The 17,596-nt window shown below is 38.2% G+C and overlaps 1 protein-coding gene across 2 annotated transcripts in view; it reads right to left on the reverse strand.

The window, feature by feature from the left end:
* Positions 1-6,474: 6,474 nt before the first annotated feature.
* rasa2 (RAS p21 protein activator 2) overlaps positions 6,475-17,596 on the reverse strand; it is a 50,850-nt gene continuing 39,728 nt past the window's right edge. For both annotated transcript variants that reach the window (XM_066709647.1, XM_066709645.1), the window contains 5 exons: positions 14,473-14,555; positions 12,174-12,382; positions 11,672-11,775; positions 10,891-11,080; positions 6,475-10,657 (listed from right to left, as the gene is read on the reverse strand). In XM_066709647.1, coding sequence (XP_066565744.1) covers positions 10,627-10,657; positions 10,891-11,080; positions 11,672-11,775; positions 12,174-12,382; positions 14,473-14,555 — 617 coding nt within the window. In that variant the 3' untranslated portion in view covers positions 6,475-10,626. The remainder of the gene's footprint in view (positions 10,658-10,890; positions 11,081-11,671; positions 11,776-12,173; positions 12,383-14,472; positions 14,556-17,596) is intronic.

Here is a 17,596-nt window from a genome sequence, read left to right on the forward strand (position 1 = left end):
CAGCACCGGACCAGTTTTAATTGAATATCTAGTATCACAACATTAGACAAAATAATTAGAGAGATAAGACCCAAAAGGGACTGGCCAAAATTCCTCTCTCAGTCAGGCTGAGAAAATCATATCCAAGAACAGGTCACCTTGCCCTTGATTTATAGAAAAAAACAAAAACATAACTCAAACACAATCTCAGCATTAAATGGGACGATGATTCAGTAAACAGCAAAACGTCCAAATAAGAGGTTATATATTTTCGAATGTATGTAACAAATTGTGGAGTCACACAGTGAAAGTCTGACTTGAATTGCCCTGAATTGCTGAAATTCAAACTGAACAAAGAAAAGACACAAAGACTCTTAAGACAACCCCTTCTCACATGTTGGGTCAGTAGCTTAAAGCATTTAGAGGCTGAATCGAGGCCTCAGCTCGTTCAAAACATAAAGAGGTTGAACGTGAAGCGGAAGGTCAGTCATTACTAATGATTACCATGACTGGATTTACTTCCAGAAATACAGTATGTCAGGGCAAGGAAGACCTGATTGAAAACACCCGTCTTGTTAAGCTTTCACAACATTGTTTCATTTCGTTTCATTGGAAGCACACACAGTTCTCTCGTACTATTCCAGTAATTATTGCTCAAAGGCTCTTGTAAGTTAACCCTTGTCTTATGCTAATTGTGTGCTGGTATCACTCCTACTTATCCAGCTGTGTATTGAGTCTGCTGAAACCATATGGGTTTGAACCCCAGTCTTTTACTTCAGTAATCAGCTGAGAATCTACTTGACCAAAAGATTTGGAACTATTGTTAACTCCTATCACAGACAGTTGCCTGCTCCCTGAATACCCCCTTCATACGAAATAAAATGTGGATTTCATGAATAATTCTTTTAAATCAAAATTAAATTATGCAAGCAGCCGAACAACAAAAATAAAAGAAATGGAGCGCAAATTGTCTGTTTGACTTACACGTTCCCCCGCTGACATTGATGGTAGTAGTCATGCCAGGAATTTTTGAAGCCTAGGCTGCCAACGGTCAGATCTTTCATGAGAAAATCCCAAGAAAACCTACCAGGACTTACTGTACCTGGATGCTTATCTGCATACTAAAGAGCCCTTTGGATCATAACAATGTAAAAATACCTCATACAGTATATAATGGGAGTCAGATAACAGATGTTAGTGGGTACACCATCTCTTAGATACACCCCAAATAGTTAGAAACTCAGGGCTTTGAAAAAGTCAACATTTTACTTTCTTTATTGATTAATTTATTGTTCCCCACCTGAATATATACAACTTTCCAGTCCAATATAACCAGACTGTAGACCGATCAGCCATAACATTATGACCACCTGCCTAATATTGTGTAGGCCCCCCTTTTGCCGCCAAAACAGTCCTGACCCATCGAGGCATGGACTCCACTAGACCTCTGAAGGTGTGCTGTGGTATCTGGCACCAAGACGTTAGCAGCAGATCCTTTAAGTCCTGTAAGTTGCGAGGTGGGGCCTCCATGGATCGGACTTGTTTGTCCAGCACATCCCACAGATGCTCGATTGGATTGAGATCTGGGGAATTTGGAGGCCAAGTCAACACCTTGAACTCGTGATTCATCAGACCAGGCCACCTTCTTCCATTGCTCCGTGGTCCAGTTCTGATGCTCACGTGCCCATTGTAGGCGCTTTCAGCAGTGGACAGGGGTCAGCATGGGCACCCTGACTGGTCTGCGGCTGCGCAGCCCCATACGCAACAAACTGCGATGCACTGTGTGTTCTGACACCTTTCTATCAGAACCAGCATTCACTTCTTCAGCAATTTGAGCTGCAGTAGCTCGTCTGTTGGATCGGACCACACGGGCCAGCCTTCGCTCCCCACGTGCATCAATGAGCCTTGGCCGCCCATGACCCTGTCGCCAGGTTCACCACTTTTCCTTCCTTGGACCACTTTTGATAGGTACTGACCACTGCAGACCGGGAACACCCCACAAGAGCTGCAGTTTTGCAGATGCTCTGACCCAGTCGTCTAGCCATCACAATGTGGCCCTTGTCAAAGTCGCTCAGATCCTTACGCTTGCCCATTTTTCCTGCTTCTAACACATCAATTTTGAAGACAAAATGTTCACTTGCTGCCTAATATATCCCACCCACTGACAGGTGCCATGATAACGAGATTATCAGTGTTATTCACTTCACCTGTCAGTGCTCATAATGTTATGGCTGATCGGTGTATGTTCAATTCATATGTAATGCTCTTAATGTAATAAAACCTTTTCAATTTTCTCCAGACTGCTGGAAAGCAAACGCGCTTTGAAATGTCAATTCAAGGCAGACGGTGAGGCAGACGTCCAGCATTTTAAAAACAAACTTAATACGCAGAGGAACCAGTAAAACATTAAGAAACAGAACAGGAAAACAAATGTAAAGCTCATGAGTCTTATCTTTAGTGACAGAGAGAGAAAACCACAAGGAATGTAATGGAAATAGATCAATACAGCTTATTCGGTCCCTCCCTGCAATAGTAAATGAAGGTTTAAATTAAAACAAACAAACAAGCAAGAAACACAACAACAACACAAAACAGAACTGCCTCGAAGCTTGACCCAGTGAAATGCACACAAAAACAATAACACTAAAAGAAGCATTTGTAACGGCTGTCTTTAATTTACTAATCTATGTAGCATTTTGTTTCAGTAACCTTTGCTACAAAGCGGGATTTAATAATAACATTTCCTTCAAACCTTTCTGCCACCATCAGGGCACGATGTTTTGGGAACATTATGAAGAGAACACATGAAAGAGATTAAGACTGCGCTCCTTCTGAAACCTTAGCGCTGTAATTTTGTTTTCTAGCAGGGTTATCACATATTCGCAACGATAAAGGGCCGGTATTCATAAGCCAATAGAGCCGTCTGTGATTTATACCTCAGTGAGGTTAGAGGAGATTACAGTATGCAGCTTTTTTTTGGTTTACTGTCTAAAACGAGGAATGTTTTGCCTTCTCTTTCCAAAACAGTTTAAATGTTTGATCGGAGTATGTTAAAGAACAAGCAGCAAGGATCACAATTATAGTAATATAATGCCCTATGATTTGGTATGGGTTTTACAGCACAATCCCCATTTTCTATTGTAGTTTTTGCTTTTATTTACACTTCAAAGTTTCTGCTTGGCCATGTCGTGCTTCCTCTGCACACTTGAAACTAAATAATTTTGTGAAAATTGATTTAGATTATGAATATTATTGTACTGAACTACTAACACTAATAACAGCCCATTATGTTATAGGGAACAGAAAATAAAGGTGTTTTGTGTATTTTTGTGTATCTGCCTACAAGGGCATCTGCCTCATCAGTTCACCAGATTGAAAACTAACTATGTGAGAGAAGACATTGTAATAAGTCAATCAGACAAACTTCAACCTTTAGCTGTAGAAACAGATAAAACAAAAACAACTTCAGGACTTTCACCTGGGAAAGGAACATTACAGGTATGTTATTTTAACAGCTGTGGAAACGTGAGAATTGTATTTTATTGTTTCAAGCCGTTACATGCTCTTTCACCTCTCTCGTTTTCTTCTCTTTGTTGTTTCGCTGACCCCAAGACACATCTGGATGCGAGATCAACTGCGCAAATATTCCTCAAGTTTTTAACACAGGAGCTCAAGAGTCTTGTTTGAAATGTTTTTATGTGACAAACCTTTTTGACAATTCGATTTGTAGTAATCCCACTATTGAGCTGGTCACTACAGGACTGGATAAAGTTACTGCATGAGTATCTAGACCCTAATCTAAACAGACATTTCTATGGTTTATACTCCAAACTAAATTTATCACCTGGCCCTGTCGTCCATTACTCTCTCCAGGAAGGCACCTGTGGTATAACATTGATTATGCACGTAGCCATAACAAGTGTGTGTCATATTATGATGACATAATAATCAAGATCCACAGTTGCTCTCAGCATGTCACAGCAGCTGCACTTAAATCAGATCAACGCAGCCGACGGCCCCAGAGACGCCATCAGTCAGATAACAGGTCAGGTAAAAATGTACAGAGCGGCGCTGAAACTGAAACAGTTCTGCTGGAACTGATTTAGCTTCGCCAAGTCTTTCTTTCATTAGGAGCATTTAAACAATACCTGGTGACTTGATTAGGGAGCAAAGCGGGAATCACACATGTTGTTAATATCCAGGTATCTGGATGTGTGGGAGCGATGCCCTTCGATGCAATGAGGCAGAGAAAACGGTCTAAGCTTAAATGGGTGATATTGTGGCCTCTCAGTGGGAAAGTCAGATGTTTAAAACACTATCTGACAAGAGATTCTCTTTAGATTCAAGAAGAAAGTTAAATGCTAACTGTTTTAGTGATGCATGTCAGTGATTAAAGCTATTGTGGACTCAATGGGATTCAACAGGAGGTACACAGTAATGCGGTTAAACTAATATTCTGTTAAACTGAATGAACCCTTACAATTCCTTTTGCTTCAAACACCGGTTTTGGTGTTGCCCTCTAGTGGGAGCTGTATTTTAAGTGGTGGCATTGAAATGTAAGAGGGATTTTGGAAGGAGGAACTTTCGGTTAAGTCATCTTCCTTTCAGAAAGTTGGATTTATAGCAAGCTAGATAGTCAGGAGAATCCTGCATTGCACATGACCCTTGACCCTGTCAATCGCTGAAATTCATAAATCCCATTTCTGTACTGAATACAAGGTTTCCTTCAAAATCCAGGGTTACAGTATCATCATTTAGAAAGAATGTAGAAATATAATCAATCAACATAAAATTCAGTATGTTTTCAGTAAAATGGGACAGCAGCACATTTTTCCACCATTAATCCGAAGCTCCACAGAAGCTTTTGAAAGCTGGGGGAAATCAAGAGATGACTAATATCTGTGTTAGTTCAGGACGTTGCATAACAATTCACTTTCTTTAACTGTAACTTTTCTCTGACAAAAATGTTGCAGACTATAATCCATGTAAAGTCAGTTTAAAAGACAGACTTTGATCATCTATTATATCTGTATGCCGTGTCAGTCTGTTCATTGAGCTACCCTCAGTCTGACGAAGACAGATGTTAAAACGGGAGCCATTAAAACAAGCCAGTTCACAACAAATGGAAAAAAAAAAGTTAAAATTAAGTCAACAGGAACAGATAACACCGGTAACACTGGTTAACATCAGGAGGTTATCAATCTGACCTTCAACATATTGACTCTAGTAGTGGGATACGATACAGGAGATGGCTCTCCTGCCTTTCCTCGTGAGAAACTAGCGGTTTTGTTTTTTTTATAGGCAATACGATTACTCTGTCAACAAGGAAGGAGACTGTTGTTTATCCCAGAGTGGGGAAGCATTCTAGGTCAGGTCTCAGCCTGGTGTGAACTTAACAGTCCTGTTGAGAGAAGAGTGCAGTGTAAATGAAACGGTTAGGGAGGACGTGCCACACGAAACCTTGAGATGCAAAAACACTCGATACAGGGGCTGTGTTAACATCCTGAAAGACTGCTAGACAGTTCAAGCTTTAGGTTAGAAGGATTGCAAGATATCTTAGTTCAACTGCTCACCATCATAAAACAACTTACGTTTCCCCCCGAATTTGGTCTTTAAATGCTCTTTGAATCTAAAGGTGCTGCACGTATTATGGTAGTAAAAGGTGATGTCTCCCCTGTGAAAGTTTGCCATGGTACATTTGCATGGCTACCTGTTACTTTTTTCCATGGATTGTATCATGGTCTATTTTACATTTCCATGCTATCCTGTGGTTTTAATATGGAATGCAATATTAGATGTTTAAAAAGGGAAAGGGTGGGTGTGCTGGCAAGGTTTGGGGGTGGCATGCCTTCACAGCCTACCCTCTGACTCCAACCGCAGGAGCTATTAAAACATATAAAAACACTTGGATGAGAGCTTTTGTTTATTATTACTACCCACATCCTTGAACTGGTAAAACAGCGGGATTGACCCACGATGTCACAGGGAAGAGAAAAAGACAGAAAACTTGGCGTATCTATAAAACACATTACTAAAAGGGTCAAAGTGCACGCCAAACAGGCACGCAATGGGCCTGAATATCTTTAGTGAAAAGACCGTCAAACTTGGAATGTAAATCTAAATCGAATCAAAGAACAGCTGGGCGGTATTACACAGTTAAATCTTTAATATTTTAAACAGGCTTTCTGTAAAGTGAACCATCCTGGTGTACTACAGATGTTATTTCACCCGTTGATTGCCAATATTATCCACGATCTTTGTAAATATTGAAGACAGCAATAAACACATCACTTACCTGATCACTACACTAAGGTGACCATATAATCAATAATAAATCCTAATAAGCGGCGAGTTTCTTGAATATGGGACGGTTTCTCTGACACAGTACGGCATCCAGGGTCCATCCCCCGAAACTGGATACATATGGTGACCCTACACTAGACTCAGATACTGTCCTTTGTGCACACTGAAGCAGAAAACACGAAAGATCAGAAATACCATCTCGGAAACTTTTATTGCAAATTATTTTTAAGTAACACATTAAAAAAGACATTGAAGTTTCTTGTTATGAAAATAATAATAAAAAAGTTTAAATAACAAAACAAGATACACTTACGCAATATACTTAGTAAGAGAATTGTACGCTTATAGGACAGGCTGCACGGTACTTAATGGGGAGAGAAGAAAAAACAAATTGCATATCCATAGAAATGTTTGCAGGACCAGTAGTGATTTCAGTTTATTACCAAATGCACTAATGCCATTCGAAGTATGTATTTTGAAAGACCACTGGGATCATCATTTTTTCTTTCATGTGGTACACAGTTTCCTGTGACCTATAAATATGTGCACTGATATTCTGGGTCCTTTTCTTTTTCGACACAATAACATGGGAGACATGCTTTGATTTTCATCTTGTATGATGTTTTATCTGAAAATAATTAGTTAAATTGACACCACTTGTTTTACTTTGCTTTTTGTGTGCTTAATATCAGGGAACTGTGGAATATGACCAGTGATTGGCTGTTGTGCTACAAAACAAAAACCCTCTCTCTATGGGTCGTACCTTTTTGAAAAATAATTCCATTAGTGCCCATTAACAGGACAAAATATCGCACTTAAAATCTCCACACTTAAGCTCCTCGAGAAACTGCATTAAAAAGCTGTGTTTTTGTTTAGACAGGAGGCATTATTTTCATTCCCTTGCAATCCAAGCCCTTCAAAATTGGATTATCAGGAAGCTATTAAGACAATGCAACCATGCTTGGCAGCAGTACTCAAAGGAGCAGAGTCCTGCCTTTATTCCATACAACTTTATAAGAAGTATGTAAATATTTGTCAGAAATTCAAGGGGTCAAAGTTGAAGTGGAGACGCATGTGTGTTTAATAAACCCACTCTGGTATTATAAAAGGCAGCGGGGTCAGCCGCATGTTTATTTACGCAGATTATTAAGTGATGTATTACAAACAGGGCTCTGAGAAAGGCAACCTCACACAAACTGAGAAAGTGAGGTAATGACAGCTTTCTAACCCAGTGGAAAAAAGTGAACAGTTAGTGCTTCCCAGTGTTCTTTCAGAAATGTTCCGGATGACAATGACAAAGTTCAACCACAAACTACAACCACTGGGTGTAAGATTGTAACAATCCACTAGAGACGAGCACAACACAAAATTCTTCATGATCTAGTGTATATTGCTGCAGCAAGCAATAAGCCCATAAACACACTTTAGTTAAACAATGAGAAAAACAACTAAACAGATCACATATCTCAAGGTGCCAGTTGAATTTTCACAATGCCATTAGCACGCTTGTTAATACAGTACCACAGTTTTGCATCTGCATAATTAAGGCTGCTAAACATGTTTGTACCACTCTGGAGTAAAGTACCTTTTTAAGCACAGTTTTGCAAGTTAACAAAATCACAGTGTTTAACAAGAAAAACAACAAAGCAAATAAAATGGAACAAAACAAAAATATCTGGGAGGGAAATAAACTACATGGGATATACAAAAGATAATCATACAAAGAATCTGAATGAAGCAATGGGCAAGATGGAAATCAAACAAATCTATTACGCACTTTTCCCCAGCCTGTTAAGAAAAGAACATTAGGCTACATCACTTCCAGTTCCTGCCCATGTGTATTGAAATGGATTCCTCTTGGATTCAGCCAGAGGTTGATGAGTTGATGTTAAACCAAAAGGAAAAGATACATTTTGAATGTATTTCGTACCTGCTTCGATCAAAAAGCTTTAATAACAGATCATTTAATTAGTTTATCAGCTGGCAAGCTTACGATACAAAGACAGAGCAGAGCAAATGGTCAAACAGTAATCGCGGTAAGCATCCGGGAATGGCGCAGTGAGACCTACTACAGTAAGTGATTTGACTATCACCGTTTCATAGATTTGGGTGAAATAAATATTCATTAAATGCAGTGTTCAGGGTCCTAAAAACAAAATGGATCAGGCTTTTTGCTTAAATACAATCAACACTTGGATAACGTACTCTCCCCATAGACATGCTGATACAATTGAGAGATGAAAATTGGACAAATCGACTGATTTTAACAGAACTGACTGATTGCATTCTCTTATTTTTATTTGATTTACCTTGTGCCGACAGCAGATGGAGAATAAAATATTACACTTTGAAATCTGATGTTTCTTCCATTCTTACTGAATAAAAGAAGTAGTTGTCATTTATGCTATGCTGGTAATACTAGTGATTTGCCCAAAATATGTATTTAAGTATTAAAAAAGATTGAGATTTCCCTACTTTGAACATGGTTATTAATTACCAGAAATTAATAGAAATGTTTAAATTCCAGATGTCTGGTGGGGATGGTCACTATTTAAATGTATAAGCTTACAGAATCCAGAATACACACACTGGCATACATACACAAACATTATAGCTGAATTCATATGGTCTTTTACTGTGCACCTTCCTACTGAACACAGATAAGAAATGGCTGTCTTAAAGGACAGCCTTTCTATAAGGGAAAGAAATCAAAGAAAATTTACTTAATAAAGTACATATAATTCTCAGTCATTTATGAGCTCGGGTCTACCCAATTAGGGAAATGAATTAGTGTATCATTCTTTAATGACTGCAGCAAATTGTGCTTTATGATTACACTGCATTCAGCGATGCACAAAATGGATAAGTCAAAACAAAATAAACAAATGTATAATGAAGTATAGTGCCACAATCAAATTAGTTTTAGTTGTTCTGTTTTGATGTATTGAAGGCCGTTCTCGGGTGACGTACCACACAGCTGGACACTAAGATATATGGAGCTGGATCTCACCAAGTTTTTTTAAACAAGATCATTTAAATGTGAAACGTAATTGCAATTAAATACAACAAAACTTTTTGTAAAAATACAAAACACAAATAAAAAGCATTACCAACAAAATCTGTACAACTGAAATTTTTCAGAGATGTCCACCCGTTATATAATTTTTGTCCTTTTTCAAAATTTCTTCTTTAAAGAGATTAAAATCCTGTTTCAAGTTCATCTGATGAAAATTCTCACGTCTTCTTTGGAATTAGAAAATAGCTATAAAAAAATCTACAGAATATAAATGCCACAGTACGTTTATTACAAAAAGATGGTTGATCATTTAACTGATCAAAATTTAATAAGTTGATACCATGTATCTAAATATATATAATCTGGAATAACTCCAAACATATTTAAAGTGCTTAAACAGGAGCCCCCCTAGGCTGTCACAACGTTTACATAGACTTTTGTTTAATTATATTTATATATATATGCATATTTATGTATGCATAATTATATATATATATATATATATATATATATATATATATATATACACACACACACACACACACACACACACACACACACACATACACACATACACACATACACACATACACACACACATACACACACACACACATATACATATAAATTAAAACAAATAAGGCAGGTTATTTTTTTTTTCCACTTAAAATTGTTCTTTTTTTAAGCATGCGCATATATACCACACATGCCATTGGTCAAAAGCTATAATATTCCCTTTATGGAATTTAAATAGATTTAAAATCTATCTATCAGAAGAACAAACACAAATTAAAAAATAAAAATGTCAATAGGAAAAAAGCGGCTTCATACTTGCGATTTTTAAAAAGGAATATTTTAGCAGCACTTCAAAGGATGCTTATTTGCACAACTCAAGTTGCTTGTAAAGTCACTGTTGTGAACAGTTCAGTAGAAAAAAAAATCCCCATATGATGCTCAATGATCATATTGCTCCTTGCCTCCCTGGTTTGTGAGGAGTGCGTTTTAATGCCTTACGCTGTGGTGTCTGTTTGTGATGGATGAAATGAGAGAACGCTATCTCTCCAAGATGGAAAGAACGTCTACAAAGCTGTTAATGCTGATAAAACAGCCTTTTGAAGGAACGATTGGCCGGGATCCTGGCGGTTGTTATGTTTAAAGTCTTTCGCCGAACCTCAACACAACCAGTGTGTGCGAGTCCTCTTGGAAGCAGCATTTCCAGTGCATATCCACATGCTGTGCATTTCCAGTGTTTAATATGACAGTAAGGGGCATTTAAGGCTTCCCATCTGCGGTTTACTCCACATCAGGTCCTGTTCTCTCTTCATGAGCTATGAGACCATTCCAACGATCGGATTGTCCCTGTTAACGACAATTAAATTAATTAACCTGCTTAACCAAAGAAAGGTCATTATTCAAGCAGACGATGTCAATGAAAAGGAGAAATACAGTAGTAGTAGTGGACTAATGAAATTATTGAAGTAGATGTAATAAACAGTGGTTTGATTAAGCAATGTTTTGAACCTGTCCCTCAGAGCAACGTGCCCTGAAGGTTCAAAATATTGCTGGGGTAGTGGGGTGTTATGGCTACTTACTCGCTGCCATATTTAGCACTTGTCGACCTTTTCTTTTGGAACTTCTCGTGATGCTCCCGCAGCTGCTCCGAAATATCACGGATTTGATTAATTGTTTTGAAGGTCACCCTGGGATCCTGGATGGTGAAGTGGGAGTAGTCATCTTGTTCTTTCTGGGGGCCTTGGTACACTGCAATGCTTGCACAAGCCTCTGCAACACAGCATCGGGGTTATTACTTCATGTCACATCTCCCTCTCGGCCAGCGGTCACGAGAAAGGCGTGTCAATAAACGATTAAGAGAGTATATACATATAAATGCAATCATTAATGCCAACAATTTGATGAAAAAAAATGCTTTCCTTTGCTGCTGTTTATTCTTTGTGAAGAATGATTAATGAAGCCGGCTAGCTTGCGTCTGTCAACACCGTGTAGAAAATAGTACAACCAAGCTTCACACTAATTTCATTACACATTCATTACACATTCAGTGCGGTGTCAGTACAGACTTAGCTGCCAACCAGTACATTTTACTTTTGTCTCTCCAAGAAAAATTCCACGATGGCCAATTACCCATAGGAATATGTAGAGCTCATTGTCTTTAGTAGAAATAACAGTGAATCACCGAAAAAACAAAAATGCCATGTCTTTAACAGCAACTTAATAATTAATAATTGTAATATTACCATTATAACTACTACTAGTACTACTACTACATTCAATTATAAATGTATTTTATTAACTTGGGTTCAGTTTCCTATTTTTGTTTCTCGTGTGGTTTGTCACGGTTTTAATCTCGCTTACCTTCCAATTTCTGCAGCTTGTGCGCGTTTGACACAAATAAGGAGAAGATCCTCTCTATTTCACGGTCACAGTCGATGTCAAGCTGAATATTTGCTGGCATGGTACTGGAAAAATGTAAACAATCAAAGCACATTAATAGACTTAAACTCAAAAACTGAGAGACAGTTAACGGTTTTTATGTGATAATTAGCGACAGGCACTTTAAGGGTACTTTAAGTACTCTTTGATAAGTAATTAAGCCATGTTTTATAAAGGAAAGAGCTAAAAATATTTACTTAGAAAACAGCATACAGAGTTTTGTATATCTCCATATATATATATATATATATATATATATATATATATATATATATATATATAGCTTTGAATGTATAGCTTTCATTAAAATGTTCCTCTCAACTGTAGACATAGTAGTCCAAGGACACAATGCGCACTATAAAAAACTACCATGTACCCATGCCTTGTTCTCTAGAGAAAGGACGTGAAGAGGTCCTGTACTCACGCAGTGCATGGCTTGCAGCCAGGCTGGGTCTCAGATGTGGCCTTGCAGCACAGCCAGTTTCCACAGAGATAAGCTGAAGGATGGTATGAATTCAGCCTTCCCTGATTACAACGGCTAACCCTGCTGAGAATCTCAATCCACTCGTTGGCCTCCACACAGTTATTCGCCTGGACGTAGAGAGGCTTCTCAGTATGAATTACCTGGAACATCTGAAAGTGATAAAAACATGCTGCACCAAAAAAAGAGAAGAAAAAGAAAACCCCACTATGACAAGCACACAAATATACATTGTGTACAGTGAGCCAATTTATGAGTGTTAGAAGCAGAAAGATTTCAAAGTCTTTCTGCTTTCCGGCAATCTATCATTCACTCCATTAACAGCACATCTTGAGCAGAAACTGGAAAATCTGCAATGCAGGGCATTGTCAAGCAAAACAAAGAAATCTTGTTGTTCGTATATCACCATGAAACCAAACTATGAAAAAAAGAGGGCTTACAGCTACTGGGTGGCAGACTGTGTGACTTCAGGTTTTACCAATAACTCTCCAACCATCATCTTGATTTGGGTGACTTGATATTCTCTTATCAAATTCTCTTGTATAAAATGAGTCATGTGCACATTAAAATAAGGTGATTTTGGTATGTCAGGGTTTAAAAATCACTTTTCAAACAGTTTCTTATCTTGCATAATTATACTGAATGCGTTTGAACAATTTTTACAACCGTTTAGATGTTATTTCCTGGTGTTTTTATCCCTTTATAAAGTGTTCCAGTACTGTTATTATTACACGGTTATAGTGCCGCAAATTTTGAACAGTTTATCAACTAACACTTAAGATCATCTGACAATCAAAGCATTTGGAGTACTTTTACAAAATGTTCTGGGCTAAGATTAAGGGATAATGCAGTTGCATTATTTTATTAAAAACAAAAAACAAAACAAGGATGTTAATATACCAGGAAGACACAAGAAATGCATAGAAAAAGCTGCAGTGATGATTTACTAGGAGGGCTTATGCTGAAGGCCTAAGTGAATTAATGATTATATTTTTGATGTCAGGATACACCAGAACACCCCCGACTTGTTGAAGGAGTCCTAGCTTCCGAACAATACTTAAGCAACTGATGTACAGTACGGTGCAAAAGTTTTAGGCAGGTGTGAAAAAATGCTGTAAAGTAAGAATACTTTCAGAAATAGACGTTAATAGATTATATTTATCAATTAACAAAATGCAAAGCGAGTGAACAGAAGAAAAATCTACATCAAATCCATATTTGGTGTGACCACCCTTTGCCTTCAAATCAACATCAATTCTTCTAGATATATTTGCACACAGTTTTTGAAGGAACTCGGCAGGTAGGTCGGCCCAAACATCTTGGAGAACTAACCACAGTTCTTCTGTGGATTTAGGTGCCTCGGTTGCTTCTCTCTCTTCATGTAATCCCAGACTCGATGATGTTGAGATCAGGGCTCTGTGGGGGCCATACCATCACTTCCAGGACTCCTTGTTCTTTACGCTGAACATAGTTCTTAATGACTGTCGCTGTATGTTTGGGGTCGTTGTCATGCTGCAGAATAAATTTGGGGCCAATCAGATGCCTCCCTGATGGTATTGCATGATGGATAAGTAGCTGCCTGTACTTCTCAGCATTGAGGAGACCATTCATTCTGACCAAATGCAGAAATGCAGCCCCAAACATGCAAGGAACCTCCACCGTGCTTCACTGTTGCCTGCAGACACTCATTCGTGTACCGCCATTCAGTCATTTGGCTAACAAACTGCCTTCTGCTACAGCCAAATATTTCAAATTTGGACTCATCAGTCCAGAGCACCTGCTGCCATTTTTCTGCAACCCAGTTCCTGTGTTTTCGCGCATAGTTGAGTCGTCTGGCCTTGTTGCCACGTCGGAGGTATGGCTTTTTGGCCGCAAGATGATCATTAGCACCTGTTTGGTATAATTTTTTAATCATACACCTGACTATATGCCTACAAAATCCCTGGCTTTGTGCAAGTGTACCTAGAAGAACTGATGCTGTTTTGAAGGCAAAGGGTGGTCACAACAAATATGGATTTGATTTAGATTTTTCTTCTGTTCACTCACTTTGCATTTAGTTAATTGATACATATTATCTATTAACATGTCTATTTTTGAAAGCATTCTTACTTTACAACATTTTTTCACACCTGCCTAAAACCTTTGCACAGTACTGTACATCCTGTCGTTATAGTAGCCAAGCTACAGAGAAATAATTGAAGGCGACACTGTGAGAATGCCACATACAGCACATCAAACTTACATTTTTCCTGTTGAAGGCACTCTCTTCAAGCTTCTCGACAGCCAAGATGTTTTTTATTGGAATGATGCAAAGGGCGTCTTTCCCTGTTAAAACAAGAGTCAATAGAAAGAGTAAGACTGACAGAATTGATGTGGCCAGCTTATGCTCTGATGTGGTTTAGACATTATCACAATGACTGTGAAATGTGAAAAACTCCCTGGTGAGGAACTGAAATGTTAGCAGTGGGCTTTGGTAGACACCCTTGATATGTCATGCTTCGGATTCCTTCTGTGGGAACTCCTTCTGCAGCAAGTCCTGTGTTCTTGAGCATGTTCCAGAAACACTCTGGATTTTCAAAAAGAACCAGGCACACTGTATGGATGTTATTCAGACTATAGTAAGTTCTGGACTCGTGTGTGTTCTAGAACTGCTCTTTTCACCCTTTTGGTTTTTGACGGAACAGTCCAAAACAGCTGCCCCAAGGCTCCAGCTGCTAGCGCTGGATTATTTTAATAACGCATCTGAATCAGACAGTTATTGATAGCCCATGCAGAATGTACATTTCTCCAGTAATGATTCATGGATCAAGCATTCAAAGTGCCAGAATGTAATAAAGTATCGTGCATCAGCTCACAATGGTTGTTATAATACAGTGTGTTTAATAAGTAAAAAACACACGTTCCTTTTTTGGATGCTGGGAAATCAGCCCTTAAAAAATATATGTATTTGTTCCCAGCACACACTGTCTGTTTATACCTATAAACATACCATGTATGCAGGGAAATAACTTATTTTTCAAAGTATAATCCAAAGCAAAAAACAACAACTTATATATCATGTCAGGTCAGCTACACAAAGAACAGCAAGTTAACATTATTATTCACAATTCACACACTACAGGTTGCAGTGGTTTTATTTCCTGGCATATTATGCATTATATGTTCAAACTGGGTGTTCCTCAATGCTCAAGATGACTTCCAGCAAATTCCTTACAGAATAAATTGGCTGTGTCCTATCTGTATCCGCCCCACCGAAAATCAAAACAGCAGTGTATATAGAGATCCATGGTTTGTTTTCCTAAAGAACATATGGCATACTGTGCCGTCAGAATTCAGTACAATGTTTAAGAAAAATAAAACACATTTAATACATTTAATTTCCTCAGATACACATACATCCACCTCAGTAAAAAGTCCTTCTGATTTCAAAGCTTCACAATCATTGGGGAATTTAAAGATAAATAGAAGAGAATTTATGTGCCATCTGTTCAGTCTGAAATTCCATGTGTTCATCACAAACATGTCACTTTGAGTAGCAGATGAAAACTTTAAAACAAGGGAAGCAAAAATGTAAGTGTACTGTACATCATCTAGATGTCTGGATTAATCCTACGTCATTGAAAAACCTACCCATCGCCCCAACCTGCAATTGAAAAGGAACTATTTCAGGAGCCTGTACTCAGCAATTACTTACAAGTGAATGATCTATAAATCGTGAAAAAGACATTTCACATATGGTAACAATTAAAGGATGAAAGATTAAAAAAAAAAAAAAATCTGTTTTAATTAATCTTTCCCCAAACCCTTTGAAGCATAAGTGGGTAGCAAAGTGTTTCATGTCAAAGTGCAAATTATATATACTTGTGTGTGTGTGCGCATCTATGCAGTGAAAAATGTTAAGTCTATAAAATTTCATATTGTGAAATTAAACATATACACATTCCAAACACAGAAATCAAGTATCTGCTCCATAGCAATGAATGGACTGAAACGGGAATTGAAAATGTATTGCTATCATGATCCCACAATCCTTAGGAAAAGCATAACTGTAGGGGAACAGCGTTTACAACACATAGCCAAAGTCTTAGATATTTCAAAGAAAACCAAAACATAAGTGGGTTTTACACAAAAATTAAGAACAGCTAAAAAATAAAACATTTACAATCCATACTGGGAACTTAAGAAGTTACATTTAAATGACAACTTATGCACTGCAGATGCATTCACTAATGCAGTTGTAGTCAAAAATATTCAGTTAAACTAGTTTAAATGTTCAACTGTCTCTCCTGATTTGTATAGAATAGCAGAAGTTTACACACCTTATCACCACTGCAGCGTAGCTAATAAAAAAAAAAAAAAAGACATTCAAAGTTACTCCTATGAGAGTGGTACTTCGAAAGTAATTTTCAGGGATCAGGGGATCATAACACTATGAGGCATTTACAAAATAAAGTGTAAAGACCATGCCTACTCTGGTCTCAACTGACACAGATTGTAAACTGTTCTTATGTAGGTCTCCAATCAAGAGGAGGCCATTCGCCCCATCGTGCTTGTTTGGTGTCCATTAATAACCGAGTGATCCACGGATCCTATCCAGTCTATTTTTAAATGTTCCCAAATTTGCAGCTTCAACCACATCGCTGGGGAGTTTGTTCAGATTGTGACAACTCTTGTGAAGAAATGTCTCCTGATTTCTGTCTTGATGAAGAGTGCGAACACAAAAAGACACCTCAATGTGTATGCAGGCCCAATTGTCTTACTCAAGATTTGGGCATTTCAAAGAACAGGTGTGGCTGATCTATTCATGAAAGGACTGTATTGGGAAGAGCCATTTTTAACAGGACGTAGGCTTACTCTTGTCCTGAAGGACTGCTGCTGTTCTTTTGCTCAATGGGTGAAGAATTTTGCCATTCCAGATCATCCCAATGATCTTCGGTGGGACTGAGGTCAGGACCTTTCAAACCACTGTGTACTCGCTGAGTTGCAGCATCATGTGTTATCCAGTCAGTAGTCTTATGGGCTAAAAAAAACTGCATCAATGCCGGCACTGCAGCAGGCTATTCTCAAAGATATTATGGTGTGTACCCTCAGTTGCGGTATCCATCTTTGTGACCTATTTAATTAATTTTGGCTGTGTGGTATATTGGACAGATATTTGATGTCCATACGATATCCTTCATAATTCACAAGCTTTATCAGTTTAGATCAAATGAAATGTTGGGAATAAATGGCATCAATATTTCAAAAATGGAAATTCATTCAGCTCTGGAAAATGTACAAAGAAAAACACAGTGGAGTACAGAGTGGGGAAATACATTTCCTCAGTCTACACTGTTCTGCAGTAGAGGCTCATGGTACAGCGTTCT

The sequence above is a fragment of the Amia ocellicauda genome, chromosome 7, assembly GCF_036373705.1.
Source record: "Amia ocellicauda isolate fAmiCal2 chromosome 7, fAmiCal2.hap1, whole genome shotgun sequence".
In the NCBI taxonomy this organism is placed as follows: Eukaryota; Metazoa; Chordata; class Actinopteri; order Amiiformes; family Amiidae; genus Amia; species Amia ocellicauda.